The following is a 17,910-nucleotide window of genomic DNA, read 5'->3' as shown; positions in this document are numbered from 1 at the left end:
CTGCATCTACAGAACCATACCTAATATTGTAGCATTACCCCAAACCACACTCAACATTGCAGCGTTAACTGCAAAACCATATGGGTGGGGAGGAGGGTGCCAGTGGGTAGAAGGAGTGTGTGAGTAGGTGGGTAGGAAGAGGCTGCCATTGGTTAGGAGGGGGCAGCTGGTGGTGGGGAGAATGGGGCCGGTGGGTGAGGAGGGTACCACTGGGTGAGGAGGGTTCCAGTGGGTGAGGAGGAGGGTGCCAGTGGGTGTGGAGGAAAGGGTACCACTGGTTTGGGAAAAGGGTACCACTGGGTGAGAAGGAGTGTGCCACTGTGTGAGAAGGAGGGTGCCACTGGGTGGGGAGCAAGGAGGCAGTGGATAAGGAGCAGGGTGCCACTGGGTGGGGAGAAGAGTGCCAGTGGGTGAGGATACCACTGGGTGAGGAGGAGGGTGCCAGTGGGTGGGGAGAAGGGTACCACTGGGTGGGGAGGAGGGTGCCAGTGGGTGGGGAGGAGGAGGGAACCAGTGGGTGAGAAAGAGGGTGCCACGGGGTGAGGAGGAGGGTGCCAGCAATTGAGAAGGAGGGAGCCACTGGGTGAGGAGGATGCCAGTGGGCGAGAAGGAAGCCACTGAGTGAGGAGGAGGGTGCAAGTGGGTGAGAAAGAGGGTGCAAGTGGGTGAGAAGGAGGGTGCCACTGTGTGAGGAGGAGGGTGTCAGTGGGAGAGAAAGAGGGTGCCAGTGGGTGGGGAGGAGGGTGTGAATATGTGGGGGGGAGGAGGAGGAGGGAGCCAGTGGGTGAGAAGGAGGGTGTCAGGGGTTAAGAAGGAGGATGTCAGTGGGTAGGAGGAGGTTGCCACTGGGTGAGGAGGCTGCCAGTGGGTAGGAGGTTGCTGCCAGTTGGTAGGGAGAAGGGTACCATTTCACTGCAGTTCCTCTTAAAGTTCCTATTTAAGTTACAAGAAAAACATTTTAATAATTAGCCCAGCGATCAATGAATGGGATTATAGATCCCATTAATTGATTGAAGCCCCCCGCAGAAAAACCGACAGCCACTTATCAGAGGCTGCAGTTTTTCTGAGTAACGAAAAGTTTGCCGTCCTCCTAATGCTTCCTGGAAGCTTACGTTCACTCTTTCAGGACTTTTTGACTGAGGCCATCTTGTGGCCAAATAGTAAAACTACACCCACATCCATTTTTCGATAAATAAATACATTTTTTTTCCATTAAAAAATTAGCCGTTTATCTCCCACACTAAAAATTACCCAAATAAAATTTTTAATAAAAAAAATAAAATAAAAAAAATACAATTAAAAAACAAAAACATAAATAGTTACCTAAGAGTCTGACCTTTTTAAATTTGCATGTCAAAGAGGTATATTATTATAATTTTTTAATTAAATTATTGGCTTGTAAATAGTGATGGATGCAAAAATGAAAAAATGCACATTTCCAAATAAAATATCAGCGCAATACATTGTGATAGGGATATAATTTAAATGGTGTAATAAGTGGGACAAATGGGCAACTAAAATACATGGGTTTTAATTATAGTAGCATGTATTAATTTCAAACTATAATGGCCAAAAACTGAGAAATAATGATTTTTAATCATATTATTAATATTCCTGTTCAAATGGATTTAAAATGAATTCTTAGCAAAATGTATCACCCAAAGAAAGCCTAATTGGTGGCAGAAAAAACAAGATATAGATCAATTCATTGTGATTAGTGATAACAGTTATTGGCAAATGAATGGGAGGTGAAAGTTATGCTATGTACACACTTGAAAGATAAATGAAAGATATCAGACCAATTTTACCCCCTTCCATGTAGTATGAGAGCCATACTCTACACAGTCTATTCTATGGAGCTGCACTCCCCATCAGATAAAATCTTTGCAAGATGCTGCACACAAAGATGCTGTACACATGCAACAGATCATTATCTGCAAAAGATCTCTTCCTGCAAAAGATCCATTCCTGCAAAAGGCATTCATAGTCTATGAGATCTGCAGATCATCATACACACCTTGTTTAACAGACATTCATCTGCAGATCAGACAATCATCTGCAGATCTGAAGATCCATCCTGGTGGATCTGATCTGCAGATGAATGTCTGTTAAACAAGGTGTGTATGATGATCTGCAAATCTCATAGACTATGAATGCATTTTGCAGGAATGGATCTTTTGCAGGAACAGATCTTTTGCAGATAATGATCTTTCGCATGTCTACAGCATCTGTGTGTGCAGCATCTTGCAAAGATTTTATCTGAAGGGGAGTGCAGCTCAATAGAATAGACTGTGTAGAGCAGCTGTGCCCAACCTACGGCCCGTGGGCCATTTGTGGCCCGCAAGGCCAGTTTCTGTGGCCCGCGCGGCGGTGTCCTGCGGAGGGGGAGAGGATCGGGTGGTATTGCGTAGTTATAGTATCGGCGTAGTCCCGCGCATACACCAGCGTGTGCTCCGTATTCAGCCCCGGGTAGCGCTGGGATAGTTAGAAAGCCTCGCTCATTGGTTACTGCAGGAACCTTCCTCCAATAGGAATCAGCCTGATTCCTATTGGAGGAAGGTTCCTGCAGTAACCAATGAGCGAGGCTTTCTAACTATCCCAGCGCTACCCGGGGCTGAATGCGGAGCACAAGCTGGTGTATGCGCGGGACTACGCCGATACTATAACTACGCAATACCACCGATCCTCTCCTCCTCCGCAGGACATCGCGGGCAGCCTCCTCAGCCCCACACAGAGCGGGCAGCCCCCTCAGCCCCACACAGAGCTGACAGCCCCCTCAGCCCCACACAGAGCGGGCAGCCCCCTCAGCCCCACACAGAGCTGACAGCCCCCTCAGCCCCACACAGAGCTGACAGCCCCCTCTGCCCCACACAGAGCTGACAGCCCCCTCTGCCCCACACAGAGCTGACAGCCCCCTCTGCCCCACACAGAGCTGACAGCCCCCTCTGCCCCACACAGAGCTGACAGCCCCCTCTGCCCCACACAGAGCTGACAGCCCCCTCTGCCCCACACAGAGCTGACAGCCCCCTCTGCCCCACACAGAGCTGACAGCCCCCTCTGCCCCACACAGAGCTGACAGCCCCCTCTGCCCCACACAGAGCTGACAGCCCCCTCTGCCCCACACAGAGCTGACAGCCCCCTCTGCCCCACACAGAGCTGACAGCCCCCTCTGCCCCACACAGAGCTGACAGCCCCCTCAGCCTCACACAGAGCTGACAGCCTCCTCAGCCAGCACACTACAGGCAGGCCATGTGTGGGTAATTAGGCCTCTGTTCCTCCTCAGCAGAGCTGACAGCTTCCTCAGCCAGCACTGGTCTCTGATACCATTGCTGCATTAATCTCCCGCAAACTTCTCATTAAGAAAATGTGCATCAAATGGTGAGTACAGCAATTCTTATATTGTCGTTTTCTTTCCACTTCCAACACCATGTTAACTGTTACTAGAAAAACGTTAAAAGTTTTACATCGAAATTTTGTATGCATGTGTTTCGGCCCTCGAGATTTTTCTTGATTTGAAGTTCGGCCCTCGGGCCAAAACAGGTTGAGCACCACTGGTGTAGAGTATGGCTCTCATACTACATGGAATGGGGTAAAATTGGTCTGATATCCTTCATTTATCTTTCAAGTGTGTATGTAGCATTACTCAGATGCAAAAAATAAACAACCCTGCGGGCTTAACCACTTCAGGAACGGCCGCCTAACCCCCCTTAAGGACCAGGGCAATTTGCATGGAGGGAGGGGGGGGGGCGCGTTTGGGGGGGGGGGGGGTCAGGCAGCTGGATCCCGTCTGTGGCTGGCTGGGCATGGTGTCCCCCATGGAGGCAGCTGTCCCCCCTGTAGCTGGCGGCCATCACTCACCTTCCAGGCTCCAGCAATGAGCCGCAGTAGCCACCTCTTCTCCAGCCGGCATCTCCGCTCCAAATGACACTCAGGTCGGGTCGCGGCTTGATGACGTCATCAAACCGGGACCCGGCGCTGATGTCAGACGGAGCAGAGATGCCGGCCGGAGCAGAGATGCTGGGCAGAGCAGAGGGGGGCGACGATCGTCTTCTTTTCCCCCCTACCGCCGCAGCTGTCAAAGTGATCACTAGGATTCGACGGCGATCGTAGTGATCACATGATCAGCAGCCATACGCAATGGCTGCTGATCACTCGGGGGAGATCCCAGCTGTCATATGACAGCTTAATCTCCCCTCTCCGGTGCGCACAATCGCGTCGGGATGGTTTGTTAGCGCGGACGGTTAATCAATGTCCGGTCAGAACGGTAGCACCACCTGCTGGACGTTGATTCACATATATAAGTAGATAAATACTACTTCTACTTACATAACAGATGCATTGTGCTGTCCACATAATGATTCCTGTGAATTTTATGAAGGAAAAGCAGAAAATCCTATTCTAGGCAGTGGCCATCTTGCCAAGCTAATGCTTACATCATATCCTCCCTGACTCTTGTTTTCCCCCCTTCCTTCTCTTGCTCATTGTGTATTCATTAGCTGCCCTCCTCCCTGAGTCTTCAGGCACTCCCACTGAGGTGTATACTAACAACTGCACTGTCTTTTTTTTATTTTTACATCCAATCACTGAGTCACCTCAGCCTTGCTTGTAAACACAAGTAATTAGAGGGTGTTTCTGATAAGCAGCTAGGCAGGGAAATAAATGGAAGAGGAGGAATATATTATAGATAAAAAGAACTCCCAGCATTCAACTCTTTGGCACTGTTTGGCACTAGGGCCAGTGCTCCTAAAGTATGTGATAACTACAAACCATAACAGCAGAAAAAGTTTTGCAAGTTTTGAATGCAGGATTAGCATCTTTATCACTTAATACACTCAGACCAGTTGCTGTTGAAATTTGATTTTTATGGTGACAATACCGCTTTAAGTGGTTAATGAAGAAGCTTGAGTTTCAAAAGATTTTTATTAGTTATACACACAATGAAAACCAAAACATAGCCATATAAATGCAAAGAGTGGCCCTCGCAGGGGCAGCTTCTGTATATGGCAACTTTTACGTGTACAGACATATATAAAGGAACATAAAGGAATGCAATATTATTAAACAGACGATAAAAAGGACAGTCTCGGTCTTGTAAGGCTTATCAGGTAGCCCAACATCAACAACTTCATTGAACAAAACAAAAACTGCAATAGAGGCCGTAAACACAGATGTTCAAGTTTGAGCCTCCGATGTGACCACACATTGTCGGCAGCACGGTGGCTTTAGTGGATAGCACTCTTCTTGTATCCCAGCCAGGTCAACATCTGCAAGGAGTTTGTATGTTCACCTTGTGTCTATGTGGGTTTCCTCTGGGCACTCTGGTTCCCTCCCACATCCCAAAAACATGCATATAAGTTGGCTCCCCTAAATTGGCCCTAGACTACGACACGTACACTACACGATACGATACATAAATAGACATAGGACTATGGTAGGGATTAGATAGTGAGCACCTCTGAGGGACAAGACAATATACTCTGTACTGCGCTGCGGAAGATGTCAGGGCTATATAAATACTAAATAATAATAATAATAATAATTGTGAAAGTTTCCTAATCCATCACTGGCTTTAGCTAGTATAAATTCCAATACCATGGGGTTTGTCACTGAATGAAGCACATCCCTGGCAGATAGGTAAGAGGGTTTTCAGTGTCTTGCTGGGTGACATCTAGATAAGGCTGCCACCATTTCAACAGACTTGTGAACATGGTTAGAGATCTTCTTCAGCCTGTTTCCCCAGAGAATCATAGAGGGATCAAAGGGGGAAGTGCTAGGAAGGGAAGTCATTGGCTGGTGTGCACCGCTAACCAAAACTTACCAGCTTTAGTACAGCTCCACCAAATGTTACCAATTTGGTTACAGCCTCTAAAGCATAAAGCAGAATTGGAAGGATCGATTTGGTGCAACCTTAGCCGGGTCAGATAGGAGCGGTGTAACAAGGAAGTCTCCAGCATGGAATAGTACATGCTTCCAGTTGTTGGGGTAGAACAACAGTGTGCCCATCTTTCTACTGTTGAAGTTACTGCTGCATCTGCTTCCCAACCCATAATAACCCCAGGATATAGGAGATGGCTTGATACAAAAAGGAAACCATATCTCTTTGGAGCAGAGTATTTCTACACATTGGTCTCAATTCGTAAAGGGCTATGCAATACAAAAAAAATCAGGTCGGTAAAATACCGCACTCGGTAGTTTAGACTTTTTTGGCAAGTCATAAAGATTTTCACAGGTGCGGTCGAAGTTCGGTTATTTACTGAAAATCACGGCTTCAAATGACAAAGACCTGTGCGGTAACAGCAGAACAGCTGCAAAGAAGGTCTCTTTTTTGTTACATGCTGTTCTCCCAATTCTGTGCAGTGACGGCATTACAAAAGTAAAAGGCATCCTTGGCATCCCTTTCGATGTACCGTATGTGTCTGCTCTACTCCCACTGAATCTGTCTATTCATCTTTATTAACAGTTTATTTAATGGCCAGAGTTTAGATGAACTTCCAAGAAACATAAGACAGGTCATGCTTAGGTAATTTCCCCACTTGCTCCTCCGCATCTTCAAACAGGAACCTAAAGGGTTAAACATCTGAAGGGATGCAAAGGAAATCTCTTTTGTGTTGGCTCTACTTTCTGCTGCCTGGGGGGTAGAGAAGCTCGACTCTCCTTAGAACATGTTGGAGTGTATCAGTGGGACTTGCAGGATAGGAAGGCTGTTCCTATTGGCTCTCTGCTTTAGACACTAATCACCGCACATGTTACTGGGCTTAACCGCATGTTGTAATCTTTATGAATTGACATTTGCTGACATGTGTTGAGGTCATTACCGCACAAGTCGGTAATTTACCTCACTGCTTGGTAATTTCTGCTTGCCATGCGGTAACAGTCTTGAGGAATTGATATTTTCCTAAGTGCTTAGTAAAGTCAGCTGTTTTCTGCATTACCGTATGCGGTAATGCTTTATGAATCAGGCCCAAGTCTCAAAGGGAGTATAAGCCATGGTATTCTTAGAAGATTTCAATGACTGACTATAGTGGAATATCTGGAGAGCGAGCGCTGTAATTACAGCGCAGGAGATTTGGGCGCAGCTGGCGCCACCATAGACCGTAATAGGAATTACGGGTATAGTAGCACACATTGAGTAACTTCGGCGCCGTCAGATGACAGAGCTGAAGTTAATTATAAAACACTGTAATTTGGCTGCCAGCAATAGCTGGAAGTCAAATTACATCATTTCGCACCATCCACCTGGACCTGGAGGGGGAATAGCAATTAACGCCGCCGTACACCGGCTGTATCCTGCGCCCAAGTCTCCTGGCGGCGATTTCATATGTATGCCCTGGAGAGATCTAAAGAGTTCTCGGTGTGGCATAAGAAACTTTTAGCAAAACTGACTATGCATAATAATAGCAAGAGAGTGGAGAAAATCATGACCCTCCCTGGTAAGCTTGGGTTTAATATAGGCAAGATAAAATAGTGTGGTTCCACCCCCAAAACTATTCCAGTGCTACACTTTCAAACAGACAAAAGGCGGGGTTTTCTCTGAACCAAAGTGGTCTTATTTATTCTTCATTCACAGTATCTTCAAATTGTGGACAGGACGTGTAGGTACAAAACCAGACTTTCAATTCACATAAAAAAGATTGCCTGACGTGTTTCACATCCGAAAGCCGCTTCCTCAGAGGCACATCGTATACAAACATCCGTGGGCTTGTCAACAGTACCACCACAATCTGTAGTTTGAAAAGGAGCTGAAATCAGCGCCGATAGTATGCATCCATAAGTTGCAGGAGACCTGAGAGGCACATCGTATACAAACGGATGTTTGTATATGATGTACCTCTGAGGAAGTGGCTTTTGGCCGTGAAACACATGTCAGGCAATCTTTTTATGTGAAATGGAAGTCTGGTTTTGTACCTACACGTCCTGTCCGCAATTTGAAGGTACTGTGAATGAATAAGATAACTTTGGTTCAGAGAAAACCCCGCCTTTTGTCTGTTTGAAAGTGTAAGCTTGCGTTTAAGCCACCACTTAAAGACCCCACTCTTGGCAAGAAATCAGGATTATGAAGTAATTCCACAACATTGACTGTAAGCCATACTTAAAGGGAAGGTTCAAGCAAAATAAAAAAATGAGTTTCACTTACCTGGGGCTTCTACCAGCCCCATACAGCCATCCTGTGCCCTCATAGTCACTCAGTGCTGCTCCAGTCTCCTGCTGGCAGCTTGCCGACCTCGGAGGTCGGCGGGACGCATTGCGTACATTTTTACGCATTCCCGCTGGCGCAGGAACATTAACACATACATTTTTACGCGTTACTGGTTCAATGCATACATTTTTACGCATTGAACCAGTAATGCGTAAAAATGTATGTGTTAATGTTCCTGCACTAGCGGGAATGTGTAAAAATGTACGCAATGCGTCCCAATGACCTCCGAGGTCGGCAAGCTGCCAGCGGGGGACTGGAGCAGCAGTGAGTGACTACGAGGGCACAGGATGGCTGCATGGGGCTGGTAGAAGCCCCAGGTAAGTGAAACTCATTTTTTTATTTTGCTTGGACATTCCCTTTAACCACTTGAGGACTGCATGGCTAAACCCCCCTAGTGACCAGGCCATTTTTAGCAAAATTGGCCACTGCAGCTTTAAGGCCAAGCTGCAGGGCCGCACAACTCAGCACACAAGTGATTTCCCCCCCCTTTTCTCCCCACCAACAGAGCTCTCTGTTGGTGGGGTCTGATCGCTCCCCCCATGTTTATTTATTTTTTTTAATAAATATTTATGTTGTCACTTTTTAAAAAAAAAAAACCTCTTCCTTTAATTCCTTTCCCTCCCTCGCTCCCTCCCTCCCCACAGCCGGCCAATTACGGCGATCGGCTGTCATAGGCTTCTGCCTATGAGAGCCGATCGCTCTCTTGTCCCCCATGGGGACAGCCGTGTCACACAGCTGTCCCTAGTGCAGCGCTGCTGTTCATCGCAGCGCTGCACCTAGTAAATAGACGGCGTGATCACCGTCTAACAGTCTCCCGAGCGGCAATAGCCGCTCGGAGACTGAAGGCGGGGCGGAGCTCCGCCCTCCGAGCATGAGATGCGCGCGCACCATGCGTGCGCTCTCATGCAAAACAGAGCCCCAGGACTTTATGCCAATTGGCGTTAGGCGGTCCTGGGGCTGCCGCCGCGGCCACGCCTACTGGCGTGACGCGGGCGGCAGAAGGTTAAAGAGACTCTGAAGCGTTATTAAAAATCACTTTTTACCCTATATTCAACAGGGGCATGTGTGCCCCTACTAAAACGCCGCTCTCCCACGGCAGAACGAGGGGTCTCTTTACCCCCCAAATCCCCTCCATAGTGCCCGGGGAGCGCTTCCTGTTGAGGCAAGGCTAAAGGCCGCAGCCCTGCCTCTCAGCGCATCTATCAGCGCTGATCGCCGCCTCTCCCCGCCCCTCTCAGTCTTCCTTCACTGAGAGGGGCGGGGAGAGGCGGAGATCCACCGGCTGATAGACACGCTGAGAGGCAGAACTACAGCCATTAGTTCTGCCTCCATGAGCAGCAAAATCTACGACCAAGTTGCTTGTGGATTTTGCAGGAGGGGATTTGGGGGGTAAAGACCCCTCGTTCTGCCGCCGGATGGCAGCGTTTTAGCTGGGGCAAACATGCCCATGTTGAGTATAGGGTAAAAAGCAATTTTTAATAACGCTTCAGAGTCTCTTTAAATCTATTAGCCTTCTACAATCTCAATATGCGAGCAGTGTAAGGAGAATTCCTACAACACTGGGATATTTTTAATGCTGGGTACACACCATGCATTTCCGGGGGTCGATCAGGATCGATTCGACTATTTCCGACGTGCTCGATTCGGGCTCCTATCGTTCCTGCAAGGTCGATTTTGCATACTTAACATGCAAATCGATGGCAGGAACGATCAAAGCCCGAATTGAGCACGTCGGAAATCGTCAAAACGATCCCGATGACCCGCGGATCGAGCAGGAAAACGCATGGTGTGTAGCCAGCATAAGACTAGACCAAAGAATGCCTGACCAAGTCCAGACCAAAGAATGCCCAACCAAGTCAAAGGTTGTATAAGAGAAGACTCCAACTGCATCCAGAGTGGGGCGTAAATCCCAGAGTTAATAGAGGCTAGTGGGATTAATTCTGCAGCTTTATAATCGTCCGTCAACTTAGGAACATTCAAACCCGCATTATCTTGTGAGGTTGTCAAAATGTTAGATTTTACCCTGGGACGTTTATGGGCCCAGTGAAGGAAAGACACTGTTTTTGAACGCTCTTGCCACAAACAGCAACTGGGAGCATCCTGAAGTAATAGAAAAGGTGTGACAGAAGGGTTATCTTAAATAACAGGTATTTATGCCATAATAAGACGTCTTGGGCTAGCTTTTTTTTTAATAAGGGAGAATAATTAACAGAGTAGAGATCATTAGGATTTTTTGGAAGTTTAAAAAAAGTCAACCTGGGGTAAGAGGGATATTGAGGCTGCCATATATTTCCTGTTAAACAATACCAGTTGCCTGGCTGTCCTGCTGGTCTATTTGGCTGCAGTAATGTCAGAATCAAACCAGAAACAAGCATGCAGCTAATCATGTCAGATCTGACAATAATGTCAGGAACACCTGATCTGCTGCATGCTTGTTCAGGGTCTATGGCTAAAAGTATTAGAGGCAGAGGATCAGTAGGGCAGCCAGGCAACTGGTATTGATTAAAAGAAAATAAATACGGCAGCCTCCATATAACTCTCACCTTGGGTTCACTTTAATTCCCAATTCGTTTTTGTATTTTGGTTTGGTTGGAGCTGAACTCCTAAAGATTCAGCTAAAAATCTGCTGGCTTGGTCTGGGATCTTAAACGTCATTAGCTCCAGATTCAAAATGTGGGCAAACAAATCTAGTTCTTGTAACAGCTTAGGAATGGATGTGTTGTGGCAGAATCTTGTGGAGTGGATGGAGGTGAAGGGAAGAGACTGAGCTTAGAATGGCCTCATTAATTATAACAATGCAATGTAATTATTACAGTAAATGTGACTGATGCAAGTAATCGTACATCTTATTCCATGCAGAGGAACAAAACACGTCACACTGTGGGAACAATATACAGCTGATATTCAGCACATTATCCAGAGGAATAACTTTATTAGCAGCTTTAGTCACAGGAGAGACACTTGGAACTTGGAAACGCATCAGATTTCCATTCTAATAGGATTTATTTTGTTACATAACACAGAATCGCTTCCAGCAACAGCTTCCCACATTTGTCTATAGCAAGGGCGCCAAACTCAAATACAAAGTGGGAAAAACTGAACACTGGGACCAAGTTGTGGGCCAGCCTCAATGTCTAGTGGCCAACTCCTTCCCTTATAAAGTTCCCTGATGTCTAGTGGTCCCCTCCTTCCCCTACAGTTCCCTGATGTCTAGTGGCCCTTTCCCTCCCCTATACAGTTCCCTGATGCTTAGTGCTCCCCCTTCCCCTATACAGTTCCCTGGTGTCTAGTGGCCCCCCTCCCTCCCCTATACAGTTCACTGGTGTCTAGTGGCCCTCCTCCTTCCCCTATACAGTTCACTGGTGTCTAGTGGCACCTTCCCCGCTCTATAAAAGTTCCCTGATGTCTAGTGGCCCTTTCCCTCCCCTATACAGTTCCCTGGTGCCTAGTGCCCCCCTTCCTCTATACAGTTCCCTGATATCTAGTGCCCCCCCCCCCCCTTCCTCTATACAGTTCCCTGATATCTAGTGATCCCCCCCTTATTTACAATATCACCGCAGCCATAGCTGGAAAAAGAGTTTGCAATCACAGCCACAACACAGAGTGATAAGAAGTGAGAGCTAATTAAGAGGCCTTCCTGGGCTTTCCAGCACCCCGGCTGACTGGCCATCCATCAGCAAAAAAAATGAGCCCTCCTCTAGACTGCGTGGCTGTAAGACTCCCACCTCTTCCTGTCCTAACAACTTCTACAAGAGTTAAAAGAAGACACTCTGATGCCATCTCCGCTTCTCCCCTACACGGCTGCCTCTGCAAAAAATAAATAAATCATATTTTCATATTTCATGGTTTTAGGGAAGCAGCATTTAGTTTAAGTCATTAAAGGATACCACAGCTGAAAAAAAAGTGTGTGTGCGCGTGTGTGTGGGGGGTTAAAAGTACATACCATTATCTCCTCCTGCCCCCCCCCCCCCTCCGTCTGCCTCCGTTAGTCTAATATTGATCCCGGTGTCCGGCGACTTGGTCGACCCCCCACCCGGACCCGGACATACTGCGCCCTGTGTGCGCAGTATGTCCTCCCCTCTTCACTTCTGGCCGGAGCATAGCGAGCGGCTCAGAAGTACGCTGACCCCTGTCTCCGCTGGGCTGCGTGTGCATTCCAATACACCAAGCGTCACATGCTAATCATGTGACGCATGGTGTAATGGAGCGCACACCCAGCCCAGAGTAGACGGACGGGTCAGTGTGCTTCTGAGCCGCTCGCTATGTGCCGGCCAGAAGTGAAGAGGGAAGGACATACTGCGCACACAGGGCGCAGTATGTCCGGGAAAAAGGTCAACGAGTCGCCGGGGCACCGGCATGTATATTACACTAACGGCGGCAGACGGAGGGGGGCAGGAGGAGATAATGGTATGTACTTTTAACTCCCCACACACTGCAGCAATCTTTTTTTTCAGCTGTGGTATCCTGTGTTTTTCAGCTGTGGTATCCTTTAACCTCCCTGGCGGTAAGCCCGTGCTGAGCACGGGCTATGCCGCCGGGAGGCACCGCTCAGGCCCCGCTGGGCCGATTTGCATAATTTTTTTCTTTGCTAGCTGCGTGTAGCATCCGATCGCCGCCGCTACCCGCCGATCCACCGCTATCCGTCGCGCCGCAGCCGCCCCCCCCCCCAGACCCCGTGCGCTGCCTGGCCAATCAGTGCCAGGCAGCGCCGTGGGGTGGATCGGAGTCCCCTTTGACGTCGGTGACGTCATCCCGCCCGTCGCCATGGCGACGGGGGAAGCCCTCCAGGAGATCCCGTTCTTTGAACGGGATCTCCTGATCTCCGATCGCCGGCGGCGATCGGAGGGGCTGGGGGGATGCCGCTCAGCAGCGGCTATCATGTAGCGAGACTTTGTTTTTTTTTTAAAAACACTACTTTGCTGCCCCCTGGCGGATTTTTTTAAACCGCCAGGAGGGTTAACTATAAAAAGCTATCCGTGCAAAAGTTTGGCTACACTTGTAATTTTTGCTAACTTTAATGCATGTAGCTGCTTAATACTGATTACTGCCCACACAACCGTATTTGGGATATGCCCAAAACTTCATAGACAGGCGTGTCTATTTAGTCATTCATACCACAGAGTTACTTGTTGTATGCAAAAGCTCATTTAGACAAACCAGATACATTTAGGACTGAAGAGGCAGAAATGTGTGGTCATAACCAAACATCTGCTTCCTACTGTGAAATGTAGTAGAAGGATGGATCGCTACAAACCACCAACATAACCAGCGGGAGCCTGGGATCGCATAGCTGAGCTACGATTAAGGAGCCATGCACACCTCCGATGGGAAAGAAAACAGAAAACTTTTTAATCTTCTAGTAATTATTCATAGTACACAACCAATTCACTATATCATATTTTTTTTTCACTTCGGTGTCTCTTTAAGGGGGTTGAATTCTGAGTCTGAATTGTGCGAGACATAAAATCTGGTTCATCTAGCTCCCAACAAAACACATTTTTTCAGCACTCTTGTTATCAGGGGTGTTTGTTTAGCCAGATAAAAGGGTTTTGATTTCCATTTACTCTTCAGGAGAGCCATGGCTGCATGAGACTGCAGATCCTGCCTCATTTCTATATATAAAGCACCAGGGTTTATTAACCTTTGCAATGGGAAATGTAAAAAGGCAAATACAGACAAGTGCTAACTAGGCTTAATACTATAGGTACCCACATTTATCTCATGTCACCCAAGTTCAGAAACTTTAATACAAACCAATACACTGTTGAGAAACATGAAACAGTCCAGGAGATTCTGTGTAAAAAATGTTATCACGTGAACTCTGCAAAAAAACATTGGCAAAGAACTCTTATGGCCGAGGCACTTCCTAGACTCAACACGAATGTCTAACAAGCAGTGATTTACTCAGAAAACATTTCCCACACCCAGCACATGGATGAGGCTTCTTACCAGTGTGACATTTCTCATGTCTGCCAAGATGAGATTTACTTATAAAACCTTTCCCACACTTAGCACAAGGAAAGGGCTTCTCACCAGTGTGAGATTTCTCATGAGTAACAAGTTGTGATTTTCGAACAAAACATTTCCCACACTCAGCACATGAATAAGGCTTCTCACCCGTGTGAGATCTCTTATGTGAAATAAGTGCTGTTATCTGGGCAAAACATTTCCCACACTCAGCACAGGAGTAAGGCTTCTCACCAGTGTGAGACCTCTCATGTACAATAATTTGTGATTTACTCCCAAAACATCTCCCACACTCAGCACATGAATAGGGCTTCTCGCCAGTGTGGGATCTCTCATGTTGGACAAGATGTGCTTTACTCCCAAAACATTTCCCACACTCAGAGCATGAAAAGGGTTTCTCCCCAGTGTGAGATCGCCCATGTATGACAAGACGTGCTTTACTACCAAAGCATTTCCCACACTCAGTACATGAAAAGGGCTTCTCCCCAGTGTGAGACCTCTCATGTATGATGAGGTTTGATTTAATCCCAAAACATTTCCCACACTCAGCACATGAAAAGGGCTTCTCACCAGTGTGACATCTCTCATGATTGACAAGGATTGACTTACTCCCAAAACATCTTCCACACTCAGCACATGAAAAGGGCTTCTCACCAGTGTGGGATCGCTCATGTATGACAAGTTGAGATCTCCAAACAAAACATTTTCCACACATAGAACAGGAATACGGCTTATTAATAGTGTGATATTTCTCATGTCTAACAAGCTGTGATTTCAATACAAAACATTTTCCACATGTGGAACAGAAATAAGGCCCTCCAGCAGGGGCAGAGCTGTGCTGGGGATGAAACCATATAGGGTTAGACAGGGAAGACAAGTCTGTGGGAATGTATGGGGCACCCAGGATATCTGCAGAAGACTCTTGTCCAATGACATAATCACCCATGTTACAATCTGTGGATACAGGGAGATGAGTCTCTGAGAGGTTCCAGATGCCGGGACTCCAACCTGCAAACAGAGAAACATCATCAATTCCTATTAAATAATTCTGAGGGGAGGGACAGTTAGGGATGGTCAGTGAGCTGCTGATAATTGTTATGGTGCCCATACACGGTACAATAAAAACATTCGATTTTCCCATTTATTCAATGTAACTGATCGATTCGAATGAAAGTCGAGAAAGTTCGAATGAAAGCAAGAAACGCGAAAAGAACGCGTAATCAAAAAACGTAAAGTTCCAAAAAAACCGTAAAGTTCAAAAAAAACCCGGCACATTGGTTGAAAACTGTCCCCACACATGACAACCATCTCCTAACTAAACCTCCATCCATTCAACTCAAGATACGTTACATAATAAGTTTGCAAATATCGTATTCACGATTTAACCCCTTGGGTTCCAAGGTATCAAGTCTTTTCGCGTTTCTTGCGTGTTCCTTTTGCATTTTTTGCGCGTTTTTTACGCGTTTTTTATGCGTTGAATGTCGCTTTGCGGACGTTTTTTTACGCTTGCTATGACTGGACGCGTACATATGTACGCATGTGACGCGTCAGTCTTCATGCGGACGTTGTAGGCATGATTATGATTGAATATGACGTACGCGTATATGCGTATTTTATTGCGCATCTATGTAGTCTTAGGCGGACGTTGTAGGCGTACTGGTGATTGGTTGAGTGTCCCACAATATGACAATTTCTCTCCCGTGGAGCTAAAAACAGTAAATGAGACATTGGAGAGTGGTTTTAAATGTTTGAAATGTGAATTGAAGTTGGAAACTGGTTTTTAATTATGCCTAATGATTTGTTTATGAAAATCTAAAGATAGTGTTCACAGCCTATGGTAGAGTTCACTCATGAATATGCAAATTGTAAGTCTTCCATCAGGTCCTCTCGAGACCTATATAAGATGTGTGTGGTGTGTAATGTATTGTCAGATGCTGCAATGATTTGAGAAAGAAGTATCAAAACGCCTGTGCGTCATCATCATGCAGATTTGTTTTTAGTCATGTCTTTTTACAAGAGCTATAAATAAAGAAACTTGAAACTTGAACATTGGATGGTGCGGACCTTTGATGATTACTGGGCTAGAAGAAGTGAAGCATGCCGGACCCGGAGACCAGACCAGCGCGGAGACGGAGCAGCGGTGACCGGGGGCAGTCGTGCCGGCGGAGCAGGTAATGTATGCGGGCTCTATTGCGTCAGTCGGGTACTCGAACGCCGCTAGCGACGCGCTCCCTACCCGCGGGCGATCGACGGTAATTTTCCGCACGGAGCGATCGACGGCATCGGCCGAAATGGATCGAAATTCGGCGTGTTGCGGGAACGATGTGACAGCAGATTCGATCCCAGTGATCGAATCTGCTGTCGATCTGGCGGGAATCGGCCTACTGTATGGCCAGCTTTAGATTCTAATTGTAAGAATTGTTTCAAAGACATTTGCATTGTCTTCATAACAAGATTAAGGATTAAAGGATACCCAAGGTGACATGTGACATGATGATAGACATGTGTATGTACAGTGCCTAGCACACATATACCTAGGCTGTGTTCCTTTTTTTTCTTTCTCTGCCTGAAAGAGTTAAACATCAGGTATGTAAGTGGCTGACTCAGTCCTGACTCAGACAGGAAGTGACTACAGTGTGACCCTCACTGATAAGAAATTCCCCTTTTTACCGCTCTCTTGCTCTCAGAAGCCATTTTCTGCTAGGAAAGTGTTTTATAGTTGGAATTTCTTATCAGTGAGGGTCACACTATAGTCACTTCCTGTCTGAGTCAGGACTGAGTCAGCCACTTACATACCTGATATTTAACTCTTTCAGGCAGAGAAAGAAAAAAAAGGACCACAGCCTAGTAATCTGTGTGCTTGGCACTGTACAGACACATGTCTATCTCATCATGTCACACGTCACTTCGGGTATCCTTTAAATATTGAAGTATGTGTATGATTAAAATCATTTTATAATTATATTTTTCTTACTAAAGTAAAGTAAGTTTGTCCTCATCAAGGAGAGTCCACAGGTACCTACAATGCAAATGCAATTTTGGCTTTCTTCCTGTTAGTTTATAGAGACATTTTAATCGCTCTGTGGTAAAAATTCCCTCAGCACGAAAAAAAAATACCAACACTGTGAGGTAAAACACACCTATTTAGTTGCTCTGAGGTAATATTAAAGCGGGTCCGGGTTAAAAACTAACTATAACAAGTAACTTGTCTATATATATCTTATCTAAAGTTTAGATAGTTAACACAGCAAACATCTTCAACAGAATATGATTATTTCTTCCTGTGATAAAATGACAGCAGCCATGTTTGTAAACATTACACACAGGTAAGCTTATCTGCATCTCCATCACTCAGCCTAATCCCCATTCCTCCTCTCTGCCTCTGAAATCAATGGCTAGTAACACCTCCCCCTCCTCCTGCTTAGACTGAGCTCCCATGAGCCCTTGCTACTACCAAGGCTCTCTGAAAACCTGTGGGCGTGGCTTGTTAAGTTTATAGGGAATTAGAGTATTAAAACAAAAAAAGCATTTGGCTTGAGGAATGCCCTATAAACAATAGGAAAGGTACACAATTATGCAATGAGTAAAAGTTCACCTCGGATCCACTTTAACACAATAAATAAATTTAACCACTCAGAGGAAAAATACAGCTCAATAGACGCTTTGAGCTACAACTGCCATCTGTGTTAACTAAAGTGGGATGCGAAAGTTCGGGCAACGTTGTTAATCGTCATGATTTTCCTGTA

The 17,910-nt window shown here is 46.4% G+C and overlaps 1 protein-coding gene across 1 annotated transcript in view; it reads right to left on the bottom strand.

Moving 5' to 3' along the window:
- The window catches only part of LOC137535497 (zinc finger protein 605-like), a 71,219-nt gene that overhangs the window by 29,515 nt on the left and 23,794 nt on the right, over positions 1–17,910 (bottom strand). Inside the window, exon 3 of the mRNA XM_068257331.1 lies at positions 14,249–15,172. Coding sequence (XP_068113432.1) covers positions 14,249–15,172 — 924 coding nt within the window. The remainder of the gene's footprint in view (positions 1–14,248; positions 15,173–17,910) is intronic.

This window comes from Hyperolius riggenbachi, chromosome 10 (genome assembly GCF_040937935.1).
Source record: "Hyperolius riggenbachi isolate aHypRig1 chromosome 10, aHypRig1.pri, whole genome shotgun sequence".
In the NCBI taxonomy this organism is placed as follows: domain Eukaryota; kingdom Metazoa; phylum Chordata; class Amphibia; order Anura; family Hyperoliidae; genus Hyperolius; species Hyperolius riggenbachi.
Note: the sequence above shows the minus strand (reverse complement) of the source record. Positions and strands in the feature narration are given on the sequence as shown.